General features: G+C 49.8%; 1 protein-coding gene across 5 annotated transcripts in view; it reads left to right on the top strand.

Annotated features, from left to right (window-relative positions):
• CIITA (class II major histocompatibility complex transactivator) overlaps window positions 1-15,563 on the top strand; it is a 51,445-nt gene extending 35,882 nt beyond the window's left edge. For 4 of the 5 annotated variants that reach the window (XM_036020928.1, XM_028522740.2, XM_036020929.1 and 1 more), the window contains 10 exons: window positions 639-2,289; window positions 3,100-3,258; window positions 3,950-4,021; window positions 6,677-6,757; window positions 7,322-7,414; window positions 8,758-8,844; window positions 11,168-11,251; window positions 11,415-11,498; window positions 12,210-12,307; window positions 12,887-15,563. In XM_036020928.1, coding sequence (XP_035876821.1) covers window positions 639-2,289; window positions 3,100-3,258; window positions 3,950-4,021; window positions 6,677-6,757; window positions 7,322-7,414; window positions 8,758-8,844; window positions 11,168-11,251; window positions 11,415-11,498; window positions 12,210-12,285 — 2,387 coding nt within the window. In that variant the 3' untranslated portion in view covers window positions 12,286-12,307; window positions 12,887-15,563. Of the gene's footprint in view, window positions 1-638; window positions 2,290-3,059; window positions 3,259-3,949; window positions 4,022-6,676; window positions 6,758-7,321; window positions 7,415-8,757; window positions 8,845-11,167; window positions 11,252-11,414; window positions 11,499-12,209; window positions 12,308-12,886 lie in introns of those variants that run through there. The other variant, XM_036020931.1, reaches the window with a different exon arrangement.
• Window positions 15,564-16,766: the final 1,203 nt, after the last annotated feature.

Raw genomic sequence — 16,766 nt, 5'->3', positions numbered from 1 at the left:
ATTACCATCTTGTTTGTGAGGCTGAGAGAACAAACAAGGGAAGAGCAGGTGGTTGAGTGAGGGGATGGAAGTAGCTGATAAGTGTGGGGCAGAAGGTGAGGATGGGAGAGCAAACAGAGAATGGCCAGTTGCTGAGTGCTTACTCTGTTGCAAGTGCTCTTCTAAGCACATCTGATATACTAAATCATTAACATCACAAACAGCCCTCATATTACCTCCGTTTTACAGACAAGGAAACTGAAGCATAGTGGGATATATAATATGCTCAAGATTACACTAATTGGGGAAGCTGAGATTTATACCAGACACATGGATTCCACAACCATAACTCTTAACACCCCACCAATGCCCTCCCTATTGTGAGTAAGCAAAAGAGGGAGGTTAATGAGTAAATGAAGGAGTTGATTGGTAAGTGAATGAGACAAGGGAATGCATGGGTGTGGGAATGAACGAGTTAATAAATGAGTATCTGGTTACTGAATGAAGCAGCGAATAAAGAAGACAGTCGGTGAAGATTGTGTGGTGAACAAATGAAGAAGCTAGAGATGGTGGCTGGGCTGTCCTCTTGGCTGCCCTCATGGTGGCCAGTCCTGCTATTAGCATCCTCCCCTCACCCTACACATCCGTTGGCTTTGCAGAGAGTGTGGAGCAGTTTTGCCGCTCACTTCGGGACAAGTACCAGGCCGAGCCTGCAGGCCCGGAAGGCATCCTGGTGGAGGTGGACCTGATGAGGGTACAGCTGGAAAAGAGCAGCAGCAAGAGCCAAGAGAGGGAACTAGTCACCCTGGACTGGGCAGAGCGGCAGCCAGCCTGCAGGGGTCTGGCTGAGGTACTGCTTGCTGCTACTGACCGTCGGCAGCTGCGTGAGACACAGGTGATTGCTGTGCTTGGCAGGGCAGGACAGGGGAAGAGCCACTGGGCCCGGGCAGTGAGCCGGACCTGGGCTTGTGGCCAGCTGCCACAGTATGACTTCGTCTTCTACTTGCCCTGCCACTGTTTGGACCGTTCAGGGGACACCTACCGCCTGCAAGATCTACTCTTCTCCCTGGGCCCGCAGCCACTACCAGTGGACAATGAGGTCTTTGGTCACATCTTGAGGAGGCCTGACCGTGTACTGCTTATCCTGGATGCCTTTGAGGAGCTCGAAGCCCAGGACAGCCTCCTGCATAGCACGTGTGGAGCCACATTGGCGGAGCCTCGCTCCCTTCGGGGGCTTCTAGCAGGACTCCTCCAGCGCAAGCTGCTCCGAGGCTGCACCCTGCTACTCACAGTCCGGTCTCGGGGCCGCCTGGCTCTGAGTCTGAGCAAAGCTGACGCCCTGTTTGAGATGGCCAGCTTCTCAGCTGAGCAGGCTGAGACCTATGTGCTGCGCTACTTTGAACAGTTGGGGGCCACTCACCACCAAGAGAGAGCCCTGGTGCTCCTCCAGGGCCAGCCGTTTCTCCACAGTCATAGCCACAGTCCCACTGTGTGCAGGGCTGTGTGCCAGCTCTCAGAGGCCCTCCTGGAGCTGGGAGAGGAGGCCGAGCTGCCCTCCACACTTACGGGACTCTATGTTGGCCTCCTGAGCCCGGCTGTCCGTGACAGCCCCCCAGGGGCCCTGGAGGCACTGGCCAGGTTGGCCTGGGAGCAGGGCCGCAGACACCACAGTACCCTGAAGGAGGGCCAGCTCCCATCGGCGGAGGTGAAGGCCTGGGCTGTGGCCAAAGGCTTGGTGCAGTGCGCCCCTGGAGCCCCAGAGACTGAGCTGGCCTTCTCCAGCTTCCTCCTGCAGTGCTTTCTTGGAGCCTTGTGGCTGGCCCTGAGCACTGAGATCAAGGACAAGGAGCTGCCACAGTATTTGGCATTAACCCCAAGGAAGAAGAAGCCCTATGACAATTGGCTGGATGGTGTGCCACGCTTTCTGGTCGGGCTGGTCTTCCAGCCTCGCACCTGCTGCCTGGGAACCCTGACAAGGTCAGTGGCGGCCACTGTGGTGAATAGAAAGCAGAAGGTGCTCACCAGGTACTTGAAGCGGCTGCAGCCAGGGTTGCTGCAGTCAGGGCGGCTTTTGGAGCTCCTGCACTGCGCCCATGAAGCACTGGACACTGGCCTTTGGCAGCATGTGGTGCAGGGTCTCCCAACGCACCTGTCCTTCCTGGGTACCCGGCTTATGCCTCCAGACATCCACGTACTGGCCAGCACCTTGGAAACAGCGGGCCGTGACTTTTCCCTGGACCTCCGCAGTACTGGCATTGATCCCTCTGGACTCAGGAGCCTTGTAGGACTCAGCTGTGTCATCCGTTTCAGGTGGGGACAGGGGATAAGGAAGGGGGCCTTTTTGCATTGGGCACCCGTGTGGTTGTGACACCATGCTGGGTCTCATGTAGTACGCACAGCGGCCAGGTCAGGGCAGAAGTGATTCCTTCACTTGTTAAGGGAAGAAACTAAAGCTCAGAGAGGGATAGCAGCTTGCCCAAGTCACACAACCAGTGAGAGATAGCATCATTCTTTCAACCATATGCCAGGCACTGGGCCGTGTCTAGAATCTAAAACTGATTGGAGTTCAAATTTGTTTTCCTCTCTCCACCTTTGGACCAAGCCACCATTTTCTCATGGTTGGATTAAATCCACAGCCTTCTGTCAATCACCCTACCTCCATTCATTCTCTCCTCTTCCACTTTACTGTATTTAATCAGAACTTGAATCTGGTCATATTTACAATGCTTTAGAGGCATCCCACTACCCTCAGTATGAAGTCTAAATTTCTTAATTTGGCTCATTTAAATCCTTTTATAATCTATTCAACCACTTCCGCCTAATCTCCAGAGAATCTCTCCCACCTTTCCCCTAAGCATACTTTGCCCAGTGTGTAAGGCCCTATGTCATTGTACTGGTTCAATCAAGAATTTAGCACTGAGTTTCCTAGTAGCCAAAGCAAAAAGGAAAATAAAACCATGCAGAGAATGCTGGAGTGGTCACTGAAGGCTTTCAGGGGAAGTAGGAGTTAAGTTGAGGGAGGAAAGTTTCTGAATAGGCAGGAGGGTCCTTCATGGAGCTGCCCCTCCATTATGGTCTAGCCCAGTCACTGTGCCTGGGTCTGAGGGCCTACCTCCACAGGGCCGCCTTGAGTGACACGGTGGGACTATGGGAGTCCCTACAACAGCAAGGAGAAGACAAGCTACTCCAGGCAGTGGAAGAGAAGTTTACTATCGAGCCTTTCAAAGCCAAGTCCATGAAGGATGTGGAAGACCTGGGCAACCTTGTGCAGATCCAGAGGTGAGGGGGAATGGTATGGGAGGTGATTCAGGTCATGCAAGTTGAAGGCATATAAGACCTAAGATCAAGTTTGCCATTAGCACTTTCAATGCTTCCTCTCCTTTAGGACACCCCATGGTCTCACCCTGGGCAATAGCTACCAGGAGTCTCTCAGTGCAGGCACCACCCAGGCAGAGGCCCCAGGACTTGTCACTTTGTCCCATCGTGTATCTAATTCTTTTTTAGCTAAAGTCAGGGACATAGCTCCCTTGCTAAGAGTTAAAGAGCTACCTTCTGCATCTAGTGACAGAAGTGACACCTATGGCTGCCTTTCAAGGCATCCGGGACCAGTGTTACCCCCATTTGACAGATTGCAGAGTTCTGAAGTCCAGAGAGTGGAGGCAACCTGACCACAGAACAACTGTCTTTCACTCCTGCCATCATCCCACATTGTTGGAGCACTTGCTATGTGCTGTCTGGGATGGGTGCTGGTAGGTGTCTTCCCTGGGGCTCTTTCATGACACACACAGTAATGCCCAAATTAAGTCCTGTCTTGAGGCTTTCCTTTCCAAAGGTGGGCTACAGCAGCCACAAGAAAGATGGTCTTTTAGGGGAATTTTGGGCACTGGGGCAGGCATCCTGGAACACATAGGTAGTAGCTCAGTAACAGGCAAAGGGCTTGCTCCCAGCTAACATTGCCTATTCCCTCCAGGACAAAAAGCTCCTCAGAAGACACAGCTGGGGAACTCCCTGCCATCCGGGACCTAAAGAAGCTAGAGTTTGCGTAAGCAAAGGGGCGGATTGCCTTGGGTCCCCATGAGGTTTCTTCTCTGGCATTAGCTTGGCTTGTGCCACCAAAATGGAGATAGGTATCCAGAATCATTCTTACCCTCTCACCTCACCCCTCTGGAAACTAGCTTCTAACAGCTGGGGCAGGGCCGGTCTGGGATAGTGAAGATTATTGGCCCATTTACTAGTGAACATGCTTATTTGAATTCATTCATTCGACAGACCTATTCAGATGAATAAGGCCACTATCCTCAAGGAGCTTGCAGCCTACTGTAAATAGACAGTTGCTACCTGCTGTCATAGGTGTCAGGAAACTCAAGGGTTGTGAGAGTGCAGACTTAGGAGAGATCATGGGACTTCCTGGAGGAAGCAACTGCAGCAATAAAACTTGATAAAGGAGTAGGAATGAGCCAGGTAGAGGGGCCACATGGGGGTGGAGGTATTGTTATTACATCCCCATTCAGATGCGGACACTGAGGCCTACAGAGTATCAATTGTTTGTCCAGAGTCACAAAAGTCAGGGCAGCCTGGCTTTTGCTCCAACAAAGAAAAAAAGCTACATTTGTGTTTGGTCCTTGTATGGGAATCTAAAGTCATCTAATGACTAGGAAGGAATCATCAAACACCTACAGTGAACTCTGTGCATTTTATATATAATCCCACTCATTTCAAGAGCTACTTGGGAAGATAGTCATTATCTTCCCTGTGTTACAGATGAGAAACCAGTGAAGTCAAGTCACTCGTCCAAGGTCCCCAGCTGGTCACCCACACACAGCCTGTCTGCTCCTCCGGTCACTGCTCCCTGTGCTCCCCAGAAAAAAAAATGTTTCTTGTTTCAAACAGAGACAAGTTGTCAAATTTGTGCAGAGATAAAAATGTTCTGAAAAGAGGAAATATATGAAAACAATCACCAAAAGCCCCTCTAGCTTTGAATTATTTTCAGCTTCAAAAGCCCCTAGTTCAAGGTCGGAACTGTGCTCTGTGGAACATCAGCCGTGGGGTGGAACAGCCCAGAACCAGGACACAGGCCACCTGGAGGCCGGAAACCCTGAGCAAGTTCTGAGGAAGGGAGGAAGGAAGGAAAAGAGTATTTTGGGCGTATGACTGGCAGCCTCTGTTCCAGCCACTGCTCGGCTGCTGAAAGTCCTACAGGGGCTGTACTGGCAGACGGGGTTCTTCTCTGATTCAGCCCTCATTTACTACTTCAGCCTCATCTCCTATATTCTTTCCCTTGCTCCCTCTACTCCAGTCGCATGGGTGTTCTTGCTGGCTTTCAATATTACTGAGCCTGATCCAGCCTCTGGGCCTTTGCACTGGCTGTGCCTTCTGCCCAGGACACTCTTCCCTAAATAGCTGCATGGCTCACACCCTCACTTCCTTCTAGTTTGAACTGATCGAAGCCTTTTCTGACACCCATTTTTAAAAGTAAAATTCCATCCTACTAGCCACTGTACTTTTCTCCATGTCATATATTATCTCCAACACCAGATAATTTACCAATTTCTTTGATTATCTGTCTTGCCCACTGGAATGCCCACTCCCCAAGGGCAAAGGTTTTTTCTCTGTTTTGCTCACAGTTGTCTTGTAATGGGCTCTATGGGCCTGGCACACAGGGGGCAAATAATCAATATTTGATGAATGAATTCCTCAATGCTTCTAAAAACCTCATATGATAAGGGCTAAATCTTAGAAGACTGAGGTTCAGAAGTTAAAGGATTTGCCCAAAACGCCCTAAGGGGTAGATTCTAGATTCAAATCAGGTTTGGGACTCCCATCTCATAACCTTTCATTGAGGCTAGTGGTTCCCAAACTTTGGGATTTCAGAGACACAGTATTTCAGAGTGAATGTGAATGACTATGCAGTTACCATCTTTTAATTTTCATCAAGTACATTTATTCAAACAAGCGAAATAACCACTGCTGGCACCATCACTTTATCAAGGAATCAACATTTTAGCATCAAAAAAGTCCAAAGAATATAATTTCAGAATAAAGAACAGTTCTATCTTTGCACAGAGTATATTTAACCATATTTTAAAAACAAAACACCCCTCCATTGTCGTTGTTTTTCTTATTTCTTCAAAGTCTAGTCTAAATGGCAACCCAGGGTTTGTGACCTTATGTGAGTTAGTTAACCTCTCTGCGCCTCCATTTCCCCATCTGTAAAATGGGGACAAGAAGTTCCCTTAGCTCAGAGTCATTGTGAGAATTAAATGAGATCTAATCTCAGTGAAGTATATTCTGTGTTCCTGGCATACGATAAGTGCTCAAGAAATGGTTCTGCTCGTTACTAAAATGCAGGGGCAAATGCTTAAACCATCTTTCTTGGGCCTGGTAGTAGTCCTCAGGCCAGCATTTGGAAACCACCTTCTCAGGCCAGGGCAGAAGAAGGGTGCGTGTAGATGTTGGCAGGAGTAAGAACCCCGCTTGGGATGAAAGCTGGGGAGTTCCCAGCTGGCTACTTGAGAGGGCTTTGTGAAATCTTCCCAGAGCAGATTTGGGGTCCTACCTGGTGGGGCTGGGGGGATGGGAGGAGGGGAGACCTCAGAGGGCCTGCCTTCTGTACCCTGTCTCTACCCCTCCCCAGCCCAGGGCTGAACTGAGAGGCCGTAACTGTTTCAGGGTCTTACCTCTGCCCTTTGCTTCCTAGGCTGGGCCCTGTCTTGGGCCCCCAGGCTTTCCCCAAGCTGGTGAGGATTCTTGAGGCCTTTTCCTCCCTTCAGCATCTGGAGTGAGTATAGGCCCTGGAGCCATCCCTGTGACCTCAGGCTTTGACATCCCTAAACCCTGCCTGCTTTGTGTGTATGCGTCGCTGTCCTGCTGCTTCTTTTATGGGGCTGGTGTGACTGATCAGATGACCGCACTACAGGGAAGCAATGATGGATGGGAATCCCCAGTAATTTTTTTTACAAGTTAAATCCTTTTGTGATCTTTGAAACTCTTCATCTTGTCTGTTGCTCCCAGCCACCCCACAGAGGAGCTGGGTCAGAGAGCGTGACCCCATGGTACAGTTGAGGTCCCAAGAGATTGCCAGGACGTTTCCCAAGCTCGTTGGGGCTCCTAGGAAGCAAAATAGGGATTCAGATCCTTTAGGAGCTAGAACCATGTCCCCCGGCTAGTGAGTTGGTGCCCCTGGCGATCAAAACATGCTCTCAAAAGTCCTGGAGCAGACATCTGCTATGGCATGTCCAGGGGTTGGAATTGGGAGGAGGCCCCGATGGTTCAGAGGGAGGCGATGGGTCAGGTGGCTTCCAAGGTGCTGGCTGATGGCCCCCTCATCTGATTTCACCTGCAGCCTGGACTCGCTGAGTGAGAACAAGATCGGGGATGAGGGTGTTGCACAGCTCTCAGCCACTTTCCCTCAGCTGAAGGCCCTGGAGACGCTCAAGTAAGTGCACTGGGCCTGCCCTTCCTGATATATTTGTCCCCCCATGGCCTTCTGGCTTTTGTATTCTTTTATTCACTTACCCATTCAGTCATTCATCCATGTACTCATCCATCCATCCATCCATCCATCCATTCAGCCTTTCATGCGTTCATTTTTTATTAATCATTCATGCACCCAATCATTTATTAACTTAATCAACATATATTTATGAAGCACCTAGTGTGTGCAGGCTCCATTCTTAGCCCTAGAAATCCAGCTTTAAACAAAACAAAGTTCCTGATCTCAGGAGTCTTGTAGTGAGAAGGTACAATAAACAAACAAACAAACAAATACATCCAGAAGTAAAAAATATACACTAATGAAAGTAAACAGTGTTTAGTGACAGAAAATTACATTGGAGGTGAAATGGAAGAAATAGTTCAGGATTTATCAGCTGAACATCAAAATAGTACATTTTTATTTTCTTAAGAAACTATTCTGGGCTTTGGGAAGTAGGATATGGATATGATGTAAGAAGATCCATATCATTTTTTTTTACTGAACCTAGAAGGTATCATCAAAACTTATCCACACTCCACTTCATAACTATGATCAGGATGGCCACAGAATTCACCAAAATTCACTTAGGCATTTCCTGATTGAAAGACACTGAGACTTCTCAGGTAACTTATAGTATTCTAGGTAACATTGTGAGTAAGCTAGATTTCCCTCTCTTAGTCCTTCCTTCCTCCCTTCCCTCCTTCCTTCCTTCCCTCCTTCCTTCCTTCCTTCTCTCCTTCCTTTCTTTCTCCTCTCCTTCCTTTCTTCCCCCCTCTGTCTTTCCCCTCTCTTTCCTTCCTTTCTCCCCCATCTCACTTAAATTTTTATTGAGCACCTAATATGTGCTTGGCATTGCTCTAGGCACAACAAAACAGTAATGAACAAAAAACAGACAGACTCCTTGCCTTGTGGAGCCCACAGCCATTAGACAAATAACATGAACACTTATTTAGTTGCAGTGCTGAAAAGTTGTTCAAAGGGAATGCTATAAAATGATAAAACAGGTGTGGTCTAGAAAGTGCTCTCTCTCTCATATGCATCCTCACCTCCATCATCTCACTCAGCCATAGGACCTAACAGTATCCTCTTATTTATTAAGAGTTAGCATCAGTCTACTTACAATGCCACTCACAGTTCATTACCCACAGCTCTCCTTGTTATGTGTTAGCTGCTCTGGGCCACGCTGTGAAGAAGGAATAGTTTCCCAGCTCTGTCCGGGATGGGGGGTGGGAATAAATGGATGCTGATGGGGCAGGGGCCTACAAGTTTGGCCCTAAGCCCTTTCTCTCTCTGGGTCCCTGCAGCTTGTCCCAGAACAGCATCACCGACGTGGGTGCCTGCAAGCTTGCTGAGGCCCTGCCCTCACTGGCTGCATCCCTCCTCAGGCTGAGGTGAGTGGGACCCTGCCGTGGATTGGGTGCTGAGCTGGTAGGTGGGGGGAGGGCAGAGAGCCCCCTCTGTGCCAGTGCAAAGTCCCACACTGGGACCCTGGAGGCAGTCACTACAGGCTGTTCTGCTGTGTCAGTGTTGCACAACTTGTGGGGGTGGTGGGCAGTCACCTAAAACCCGGTATGAACACAGTCCCACGCCCTGGAGTTGGGCAATGACTCTATTTATTCATCTGGAAAATTGGTACCATCCCAATGACCTGTGGAAAACTCTTGGTGCAATACTGGGCCCTAGTGTACAGTATTGGCCCTCTACCTGCAGGGGATGGCACAACTGAGTTTTTTCTAGAGTCCAGGGGTGGTGATTTCTAGAAGGCTGATCACTCTCCTGAAGCTTTGTCTGGCTTTTATCACCCACACCAGTCAGTGCTTACACTGCCACCTTCTGGTGGGCCTTGGCATAGTACCTCTTGCTTTTGATTACTACCAGCCTGGCCCATGGTAGTACACAGGCTAATTAGGGAACTTTGAGCTTGGCCCAAAGCCCCAGTCATTCAGCTCACCATGGCCAGCTCTCATCTCTCTCACCAGGCTGGGAGAAACTTCCCTCTCCATCCCTGGCCCTCATCACCTGCCAAGGACTGCCAGAGTCAGATCCCAGGGGAGATGGCATCTGGTTCATTGAGTTATTGATGTACCCATTCTTTATCCTTCCACTCAGGGCCACTGGGTACAGCTGAAACTCATGGTCTATGTGATTGGCACCCTCTAGAGTTGTACAGGATATCTAATATTCTCTAACATCAACCATGGGCCAGAACCTGTGCTGGGAGCTAGAGATACAACTACAAACAAAACTGGTGTGGTTCTTACTTTTGGGTTTCTTACATAATAAGCAAGTATATGTAAAATATTTTAAAATACTGATTTATCTGGGGAGGAGACTAATAAGGGCCCAGGAGTTACAATAGGGAATACTGAATTCACCAGAGAGGTCAGGCAACCTCTGAGGGGGCAGGAAACCCTTCCCCTTCCATGGGCAGCTCTAGGGAAAAGTATTCCAAGAAGAGGGAACAGAAGATGCAAAGGTGCTGAGGTAGGAAAGAGGTTGAGTCTTTGGGCACCAGAAGGTCCACTGTGGATGGCTGTAGTAAATAAGGGACAGAAGGTGGGAGATGAGGTGAGAGAGGTAAGTGGAGGTCAGGTCATGCAGGCAGGCACTCATAGGTCAGGAGGGGGCTTTGGAGTTTTTCTACTGTGAATGCAGAAGCAGGTGGGGCCTATGGAGGTACCACCCGGTCCAACTGATGCTTCAACAAACCTCATATTTCATGGAACCTAAGATGCCATCCATTGTAAGACATCGTTTAGAGGGCAAAACACTGAAGATTATATGACACTCCATTGATTAATAGATCGTAATATCAAAGATACTCAAATATATGAACATGTGCTTCTTGGCATCAACAGAATATAGAAAGGAACCTCTGTCTGCGTGAGCAGGAAGGACCTCCTGGGATTTAAGACCCACCCCAGGAACAGAATGCAAAGCCCCTGCCTTGGTACCAGCCAAATCTTGACATCAGGGGATGCTGGAGTTTAGCCTGAATCCACTTGGCTGCAGTATAGACCTGCTGCTTTAACATGCCGCCCTGTAGTGTAGCCCTGAGGCTGTCCTGGCAAAGTCATGGCCTTGAAATTAGGACCACAGCAGTCCCTGGCTTGTTAAAAGGATGCTTAATAATGAGTATACAGCTTAAGTCAGCAACACTTGTCATGCTGTTTTCAACGTTGTAAGTGGTGACTGTGAGTATACCACAGAAACCTGAGCCAGCCCAGCGATTGGGCTTTTCTCTCTCCTTTATCCTCAGTGCTGGTCATACCTTCTACAGTAACTCACTCAACCCCCCAACCCACCCTAGGACATAGTAATAACCATAGCTAACATTTAGTTTGTTCCACATGCCGAGTCTGTTCTGTGTGTGTTACCGACATTAACTCAACTCTTTCTCACAATGACTCTATTGTGCCCATTTTGTGGAGGAGCAAACTGAGTCACAGAGGAGGTAAGAAATTTGTCAAAGGTGACATAGGCAGCAAATGGCAGAGTTGGGATTTGAACTCATGAAGTCTCAGCCTGGCAGCTACTGCCTCTCAGTCCTGCTGCTTCCCTGGACTCACTGCGTCACAATGGTGAAGTGTCCCCAACTCTCTGAGCATCAGTTTGCCCTCTGGAAACTGGGGCAGTCATCCCAGTTCTGTGTGGGTCCCCCTGGGCCCTGAACCCCTGCACCCCAGACCCTGTCCTGACTTCTGTTTCTGGCAGTTTGTACAATAACTGCATCGGTGACGTGGGAGCCAAGAGCCTGGCACACGTGCTTCCAGACATGGTGTCCCTGCGGGTGCTGGAGTGAGTATGGGAACCTGGGTGGCACTTTGGGGAGACCGGGATCTCCGTCTGGTGCCATGGGAAGGACTGGGCTGAGGTCTGGTTGTCAAGAGTGTGGGGGTGGCCCTGGAATGGGGCTGGATGGTTCTGAGGGCCAGGCTCCAAGATGGGTTTCTCTCTCCAGTGTCCAGTACAACAAGTTCACAGCCGCCGGCGCCCAGCAGCTCACTGCCAGCCTGAGAAAGTGCCCTCACGTGGAGACACTGGCGTAAGTCTCAGCTGCCCCGGTGTGTGGTTCCGTGAGCCTTGAGCTCAAATCCTGCTCTGCCCCTCACCAATGGGGGGCCTTGGGCAAGCAGGACACACTTCACCTTTTTGACCTCAGTTTCCTCATCTGTAAAACAATAATGGTTATAATATTTGCCTCCACACAGTGTTGTGAGGTTTAAATTAGCCAAATGTATAAAGCACTTATAACAATGTCTGGTACATGAAAATGCTCAATATGTTGGGCTGAACAATATGAAATTGCTTATATAAACCATTTTAACCTACAAAACTAGCAATTTCATATGACTCCAACTTATTATTATATCACCATGATGTCTAATGTCCCAAACTGGTACTTTATACACTTTCTAAGCATTTTAATTTATGTAATCACTCATATCTTTTAAGAGGATAGGGTGGATCTAATGGACCTGCATTACAGAGGAGGAGAATGAGGCACAGAGAGTTGAACCAACATTTTTGAGGTCATACAGCAAGTCAGCAGCAGAACCAGGTCTAAAGAGCGGGGTCTTGGGGTTCCTAGGCCTCTATTGTCCCCGCGTCTCCACACCGGTCTAGTCCTGCCAGTTGGGAAGTCCCCAAGGTCCCAGGCTGAGTAGGAGGAGAGATTCTGGGACCTCTTATGTTTGGGGCCCTAGGTCACACTCTCTCCTCTAACCTGGCCTCGGTGTCCCATGTCCCACTGCAGGATGTGGACACCCACCATCCCTTTTGGAGTCCAGGAACACCTACAGCAGCTGGACTCCCGCATCAGCCTGAGATGACCCCAGCTATGCATGGGAAGAGGTAACTGGGGTGGACTTGGGAGGGGAGGACCACAAGGGCCCCTGAGGTCAGCATTCTGGGGAGGCAGAATCCAAAAAAAGTGGGCAGGGCAGCAGGTAGGATCTGGGGGACCACCCCAGGACCATGTACCATCTGAGGCCTCCCCCTCAGCTCTGGGCTTGGTGGAGGTGTCCTAAAGGCTTTGTGGCTCTGGCCCTGAGGACCCTCCACGTGGCAAGGATTAGAGACCGGGGGCAAGGACAGGGTGGGTGGTCCATCCACAACCCACAGCCCTTAGCATTGAGAAGATTTTCCTTCAGGAACTTCCAAACCATGTGTGTTGCTGTTTGGGTCTGTTGGCTGCCCGATGTCTTCGATGGTCCTCATAGGAACTTGCTCTATGGGTCTCCCACCTCTCACTGTGCAGATACGGCTGTCCTCCCACCTCCCCACTCCTCTGACCTGTGAGGGCCCCTCCAAACCCTTTGTCTCTTCCTCCAAGTCCCTTCTATCCCCAATCTCAACAACACTCTCCATGTGTCCAGCTACCCCATCCTACAGCTTCCTGACCTACCCCTTCTCTGGACCTCCTTCCTACAGCACTTTCTCCAAGATCACTGACCACACTGGACCTTGAACTGGTTGTCTGTGGACACAGCTCTTCTCCAGTCATATCCTGTGAGCCTCAGGGGCCTGGCACCCGGCCCTGCCAGCTGTGGAAAGGACTCACAGCCTGTATGTGGACAGACCCAGGCCCAGCTCTGGGCTCCTTCTGGACTGAGGTTGATATCAGCCCTGCTCAGCTGCTGCAGCTCTGGCAGACAGGTTGGCACCTGGTGGCAGCTGCGGTTCACCCCGGAGCCCTGGTGCATTCTACAGGACATTCCAGACAGCAGCGGCCAGTCCAGAGTGAAAAACTGAGACAGCCACCCAGTTCCCTGACACCCTGGGGAGAAAGTACCTCTCCAGGCTGCTGTCTGAACAGCACACACTTGGTGCTTTGAGGAGACCAGAGAGGAACCCCCCAACCCATGTATTCTCAAACTGAGACAGGCTGGGATGCTGAGGCAGCTGTTCTCTGTCTGCAGGACTCACTGTTTGCACTAACTTTGCTTGCCAAGGCCAAAGCTAAGCCAGATGCACTGGACCTTAGCTGGCAATCAATTGATGGTACACTAATGGAGGAGGGGAGGGAGATGGACTGGGAACATGTTTGCCTTTTTATCTTCATTTTCTGCATCTCTTCACTACATTCAATCCCACAGGCAGGTCCAGTGTTTGAGTTTATATCGTGATTACCATTTTGGGGCAGCGACTGTTCTGGTGATCTGACGTATCACAAACCACACCAAAATGTAGTGGCTTAAAACAACACACACTTTTGTTCTGCTCACACACCTGTCGTTTGGGCAGGGCTTGTTTCTGTCCCACTCAGTGTCAGCTGAGGCCATCTGAAGGCTTGTTCATTCTGTGCTGGCAGGTGGCTGGGAGCCCGGGTTCCTCTAAGGAACTGTCGGCAGAGGCCCCCTGTATGTGGGCTAGTCGGGCTTCGTCATAGCATGGTGGCTGGGCTGTAGGCTGATCGCCCAAAAAGGAAAAGGGTGGGGGGAGACAGGGAGAGAAAACAGACTAGTGTTGTATCCTTTTTACAACCCAGTCTCATGGGTCACACAGCATCACTTCTGTCATATTCTTTGTCCAGGGTGACAGGAGCTGTCACTTTCCTACCCCCACCCCCACCTCATGTGTGTGTGCACGTGCACAGACACTCACACACAGCAGAGTCTGCCCTGGTCCAAGTCTTGGCTTTTCAGAAAGGATTTTCTTTATGGTGTCCTAAGATTCAGTGGAAAAGTCATTATTAGGGGAACACCAAGGTCAAAGCACCTTGCAGAAGGGATTGCTTCCCTCTGCCCCTGAGCCCCACTCCATCCTGGGAACCATCCCTTAGCCCTGCTGGGATTCTGCCTCAGCAAGGGCAAGCCAGGAAGGGAGTTGGCAGCTTTGCTCTCTACCCAGAGAGCTGCCAGTTCGACTATTGTTGTTTTTCACTGGGGCATGGCCTGCTGGGCCAGAAGCCCTGGTTTGGGATGACTTGGCTTTGGCAGCAGTGGAAGCTGTCTATTCAGCCCTAGTGCACTAGCCCTGATACTCAGGGCCAAACTCATCTCCTCTTCCCAGCAGGTGGGAATTGGGGGTAGGGTGAGTCTGAGGGTTTGATACTCAGCTGCCTGGTTGGCAGTTCTTGCAGAGAGGCGCGGGTCTTCCACCTTGGTATGGCTGCAAAGGGCATCGGGTGTTGTGACCCAGGGTTGGTTTTCTAAATGGCTTGGGCACTACCTCTTAGTTTCCCTGCATTTGTGGGCTTTGTGGCATCCACAAGACTCCCATTTGTGCAGACAGAGAGATGAACATCAAGCCAATATCTCTCCATTCCAGGTGCCTAGCACACACCCTTGGCCAGACAAGGAGGGCACTACTGTGTGCACAGCTTTTGGTCTGTTCAGAGAGGACAAAATGAGGTCAGAGGGTATAATTACTCATAGTAATGATTTTAAATGATAGCTACATCTATTAAATGAGTTGATACATGTAAAGCACTTACCACAGTGCAAGGGACATAATAATGGCTCAATAAATATTAGCAATGATTTATACTTTGTGTCAGGCACCATGCTAAGCTCTTTCCTACTCAAGAGGGACCACAGCCTTGGGCCAGCAGCACTGACTGTAGGGCTAGGTCACTTGGGCTCAATGACTAGGTTGCCACCTGTGCAAATTGCTTGTGCCTCAGTCTCTCATATGTGAAATGTGCCTACTCATAGTACCATCTTCATTATGAGGCTACAGGAGAGTAGAGCACTAACACTGAGAAAAAGAGCCTGGCATACAGCTCAATCCATGTTAGTTGTCCTCATTTCCTATGAATATGTGTTTCCCTCTTGCCTTTGCCTGGAATGTTCTTTCTACCTCTCCACATGACCAACTTCTCATCCTTCAGGACTAGGTTTAAAGGATGGCCCTTCAGGAAGGTGTATAAGATCACTCCATTAAACACAGACAACTCCCCTCCTCCTGCTCAACTTTCTAACCTCACTAGTTTATCATTTTTACACTTATTTGTTCTGTTGTTTGCTCTTATCATAGGATGTGAGCTCCAGTAGAGCAGGTAATTTGTCTGCTTTGTTCATTGCTGTGCCCTTCCCCACCCTGCAAAGTGTTAGCACATAATAAGTGCTCAATAAACGTTTGCAGAATGAACAAATACGGCTCACCAGAACTTTGCTTTATTCATTCCACAAATATGTACTGTGTACACATTGGTGAATAAGATGCTCTGGTAAGTCTTGCATTTTAGTAAAATTTAAAAAAACCTCTGGGCAGGGCTGCCAGGTCCAGGTGGACAAGGGGATAAATAGAAGTTACAACCTGTCTGGGCTCTGCTTGCTGAGCTGTGGGTCCTGGTGTGGAGCCACCTCAGCTCAGAGGGGTACTTTTGTTATTAACAAAGTCATCTTACGAAGTAGCCAAATTACTGTGTCCATTTCATAGACGATGTGACTTGCCTAAGGTCAGAGCCCTCTTAAGGAGGCAGTCAAGGTGCATACTTGCCTTCTGACTTCTTCGGCAGGTCTCTCCGTGGGCCGGGCACGGTGGGCTGGAGTTGCTCCCTGAGCCCCACCTGTCGGGTGGGAGAAGTGACGCTTGCAGGAATCTGGGCATGTGATGTCTGAAGTCACGCTGTATGCGGTGGCATGATTTCAGGTTTAGTCGGTTTCAAGGGCATCTTGTCAACCCTCACTTTCTCCTCAGGCCTCTCCCGACATCTCCCTTCTCACACTAACCCCTGGCCTCTCGAATGTCTTCTGTGCACATTTGTTAGCATCCCCTTTCTTAGAATCACATGGAGACAGACGGAGCCACAAGCGTCCTTTCTCTCAAGTTCGGCTGGACCTTTAGTCCCCCATACCTCAGCCTGCTTACCTGTAGGATGGAACTAATCATTTAGACCTGGTTTAACATGGCGTGCATGGGAAAGGGTGCTTTGAAAGCGGCAGGTGCTCTGCAAACCAGAAAGAAGTATGCTATTGTTTTTCATGAAACTGCAAGTGGACCCGATTTCACTCACTTGTTCCTCCCTCCATCCCCCCGTCCCTTATCTATACTAGAGTCTCCCGAATGCCCAGTGGAAAAGGGAGGGTGAGGAGGATACCACACCTCTGATTTCTCTGGGATTTGGGCCCAATTTCCAGCTTGGCCACCAAGACATTGCTACCACACCCCAAAGGGTATGTTAGGCTTGTGGGAGCAGGAAGGGGACTGGTCGGCCTCTCATGCCAGTCTAGATTGGGCAGACTCTCCAAACCCAGCTGGACCTCCAACTTGGAAGGCCCTGACTCTTCCACCCTATGCCAACCATTAGGTTTTCTGCTTATGGATTCCTTTCCCGAATCTAAAAAGAAAAGCAGGTCCCCAAGGT

This window comes from Phyllostomus discolor, chromosome 3, assembly GCF_004126475.2.
Source record: "Phyllostomus discolor isolate MPI-MPIP mPhyDis1 chromosome 3, mPhyDis1.pri.v3, whole genome shotgun sequence".
Taxonomy (NCBI): Eukaryota; Metazoa; Chordata; class Mammalia; order Chiroptera; family Phyllostomidae; genus Phyllostomus; species Phyllostomus discolor.
Note: the sequence above shows the minus strand (reverse complement) of the source record. Positions and strands in the feature narration are given on the sequence as shown.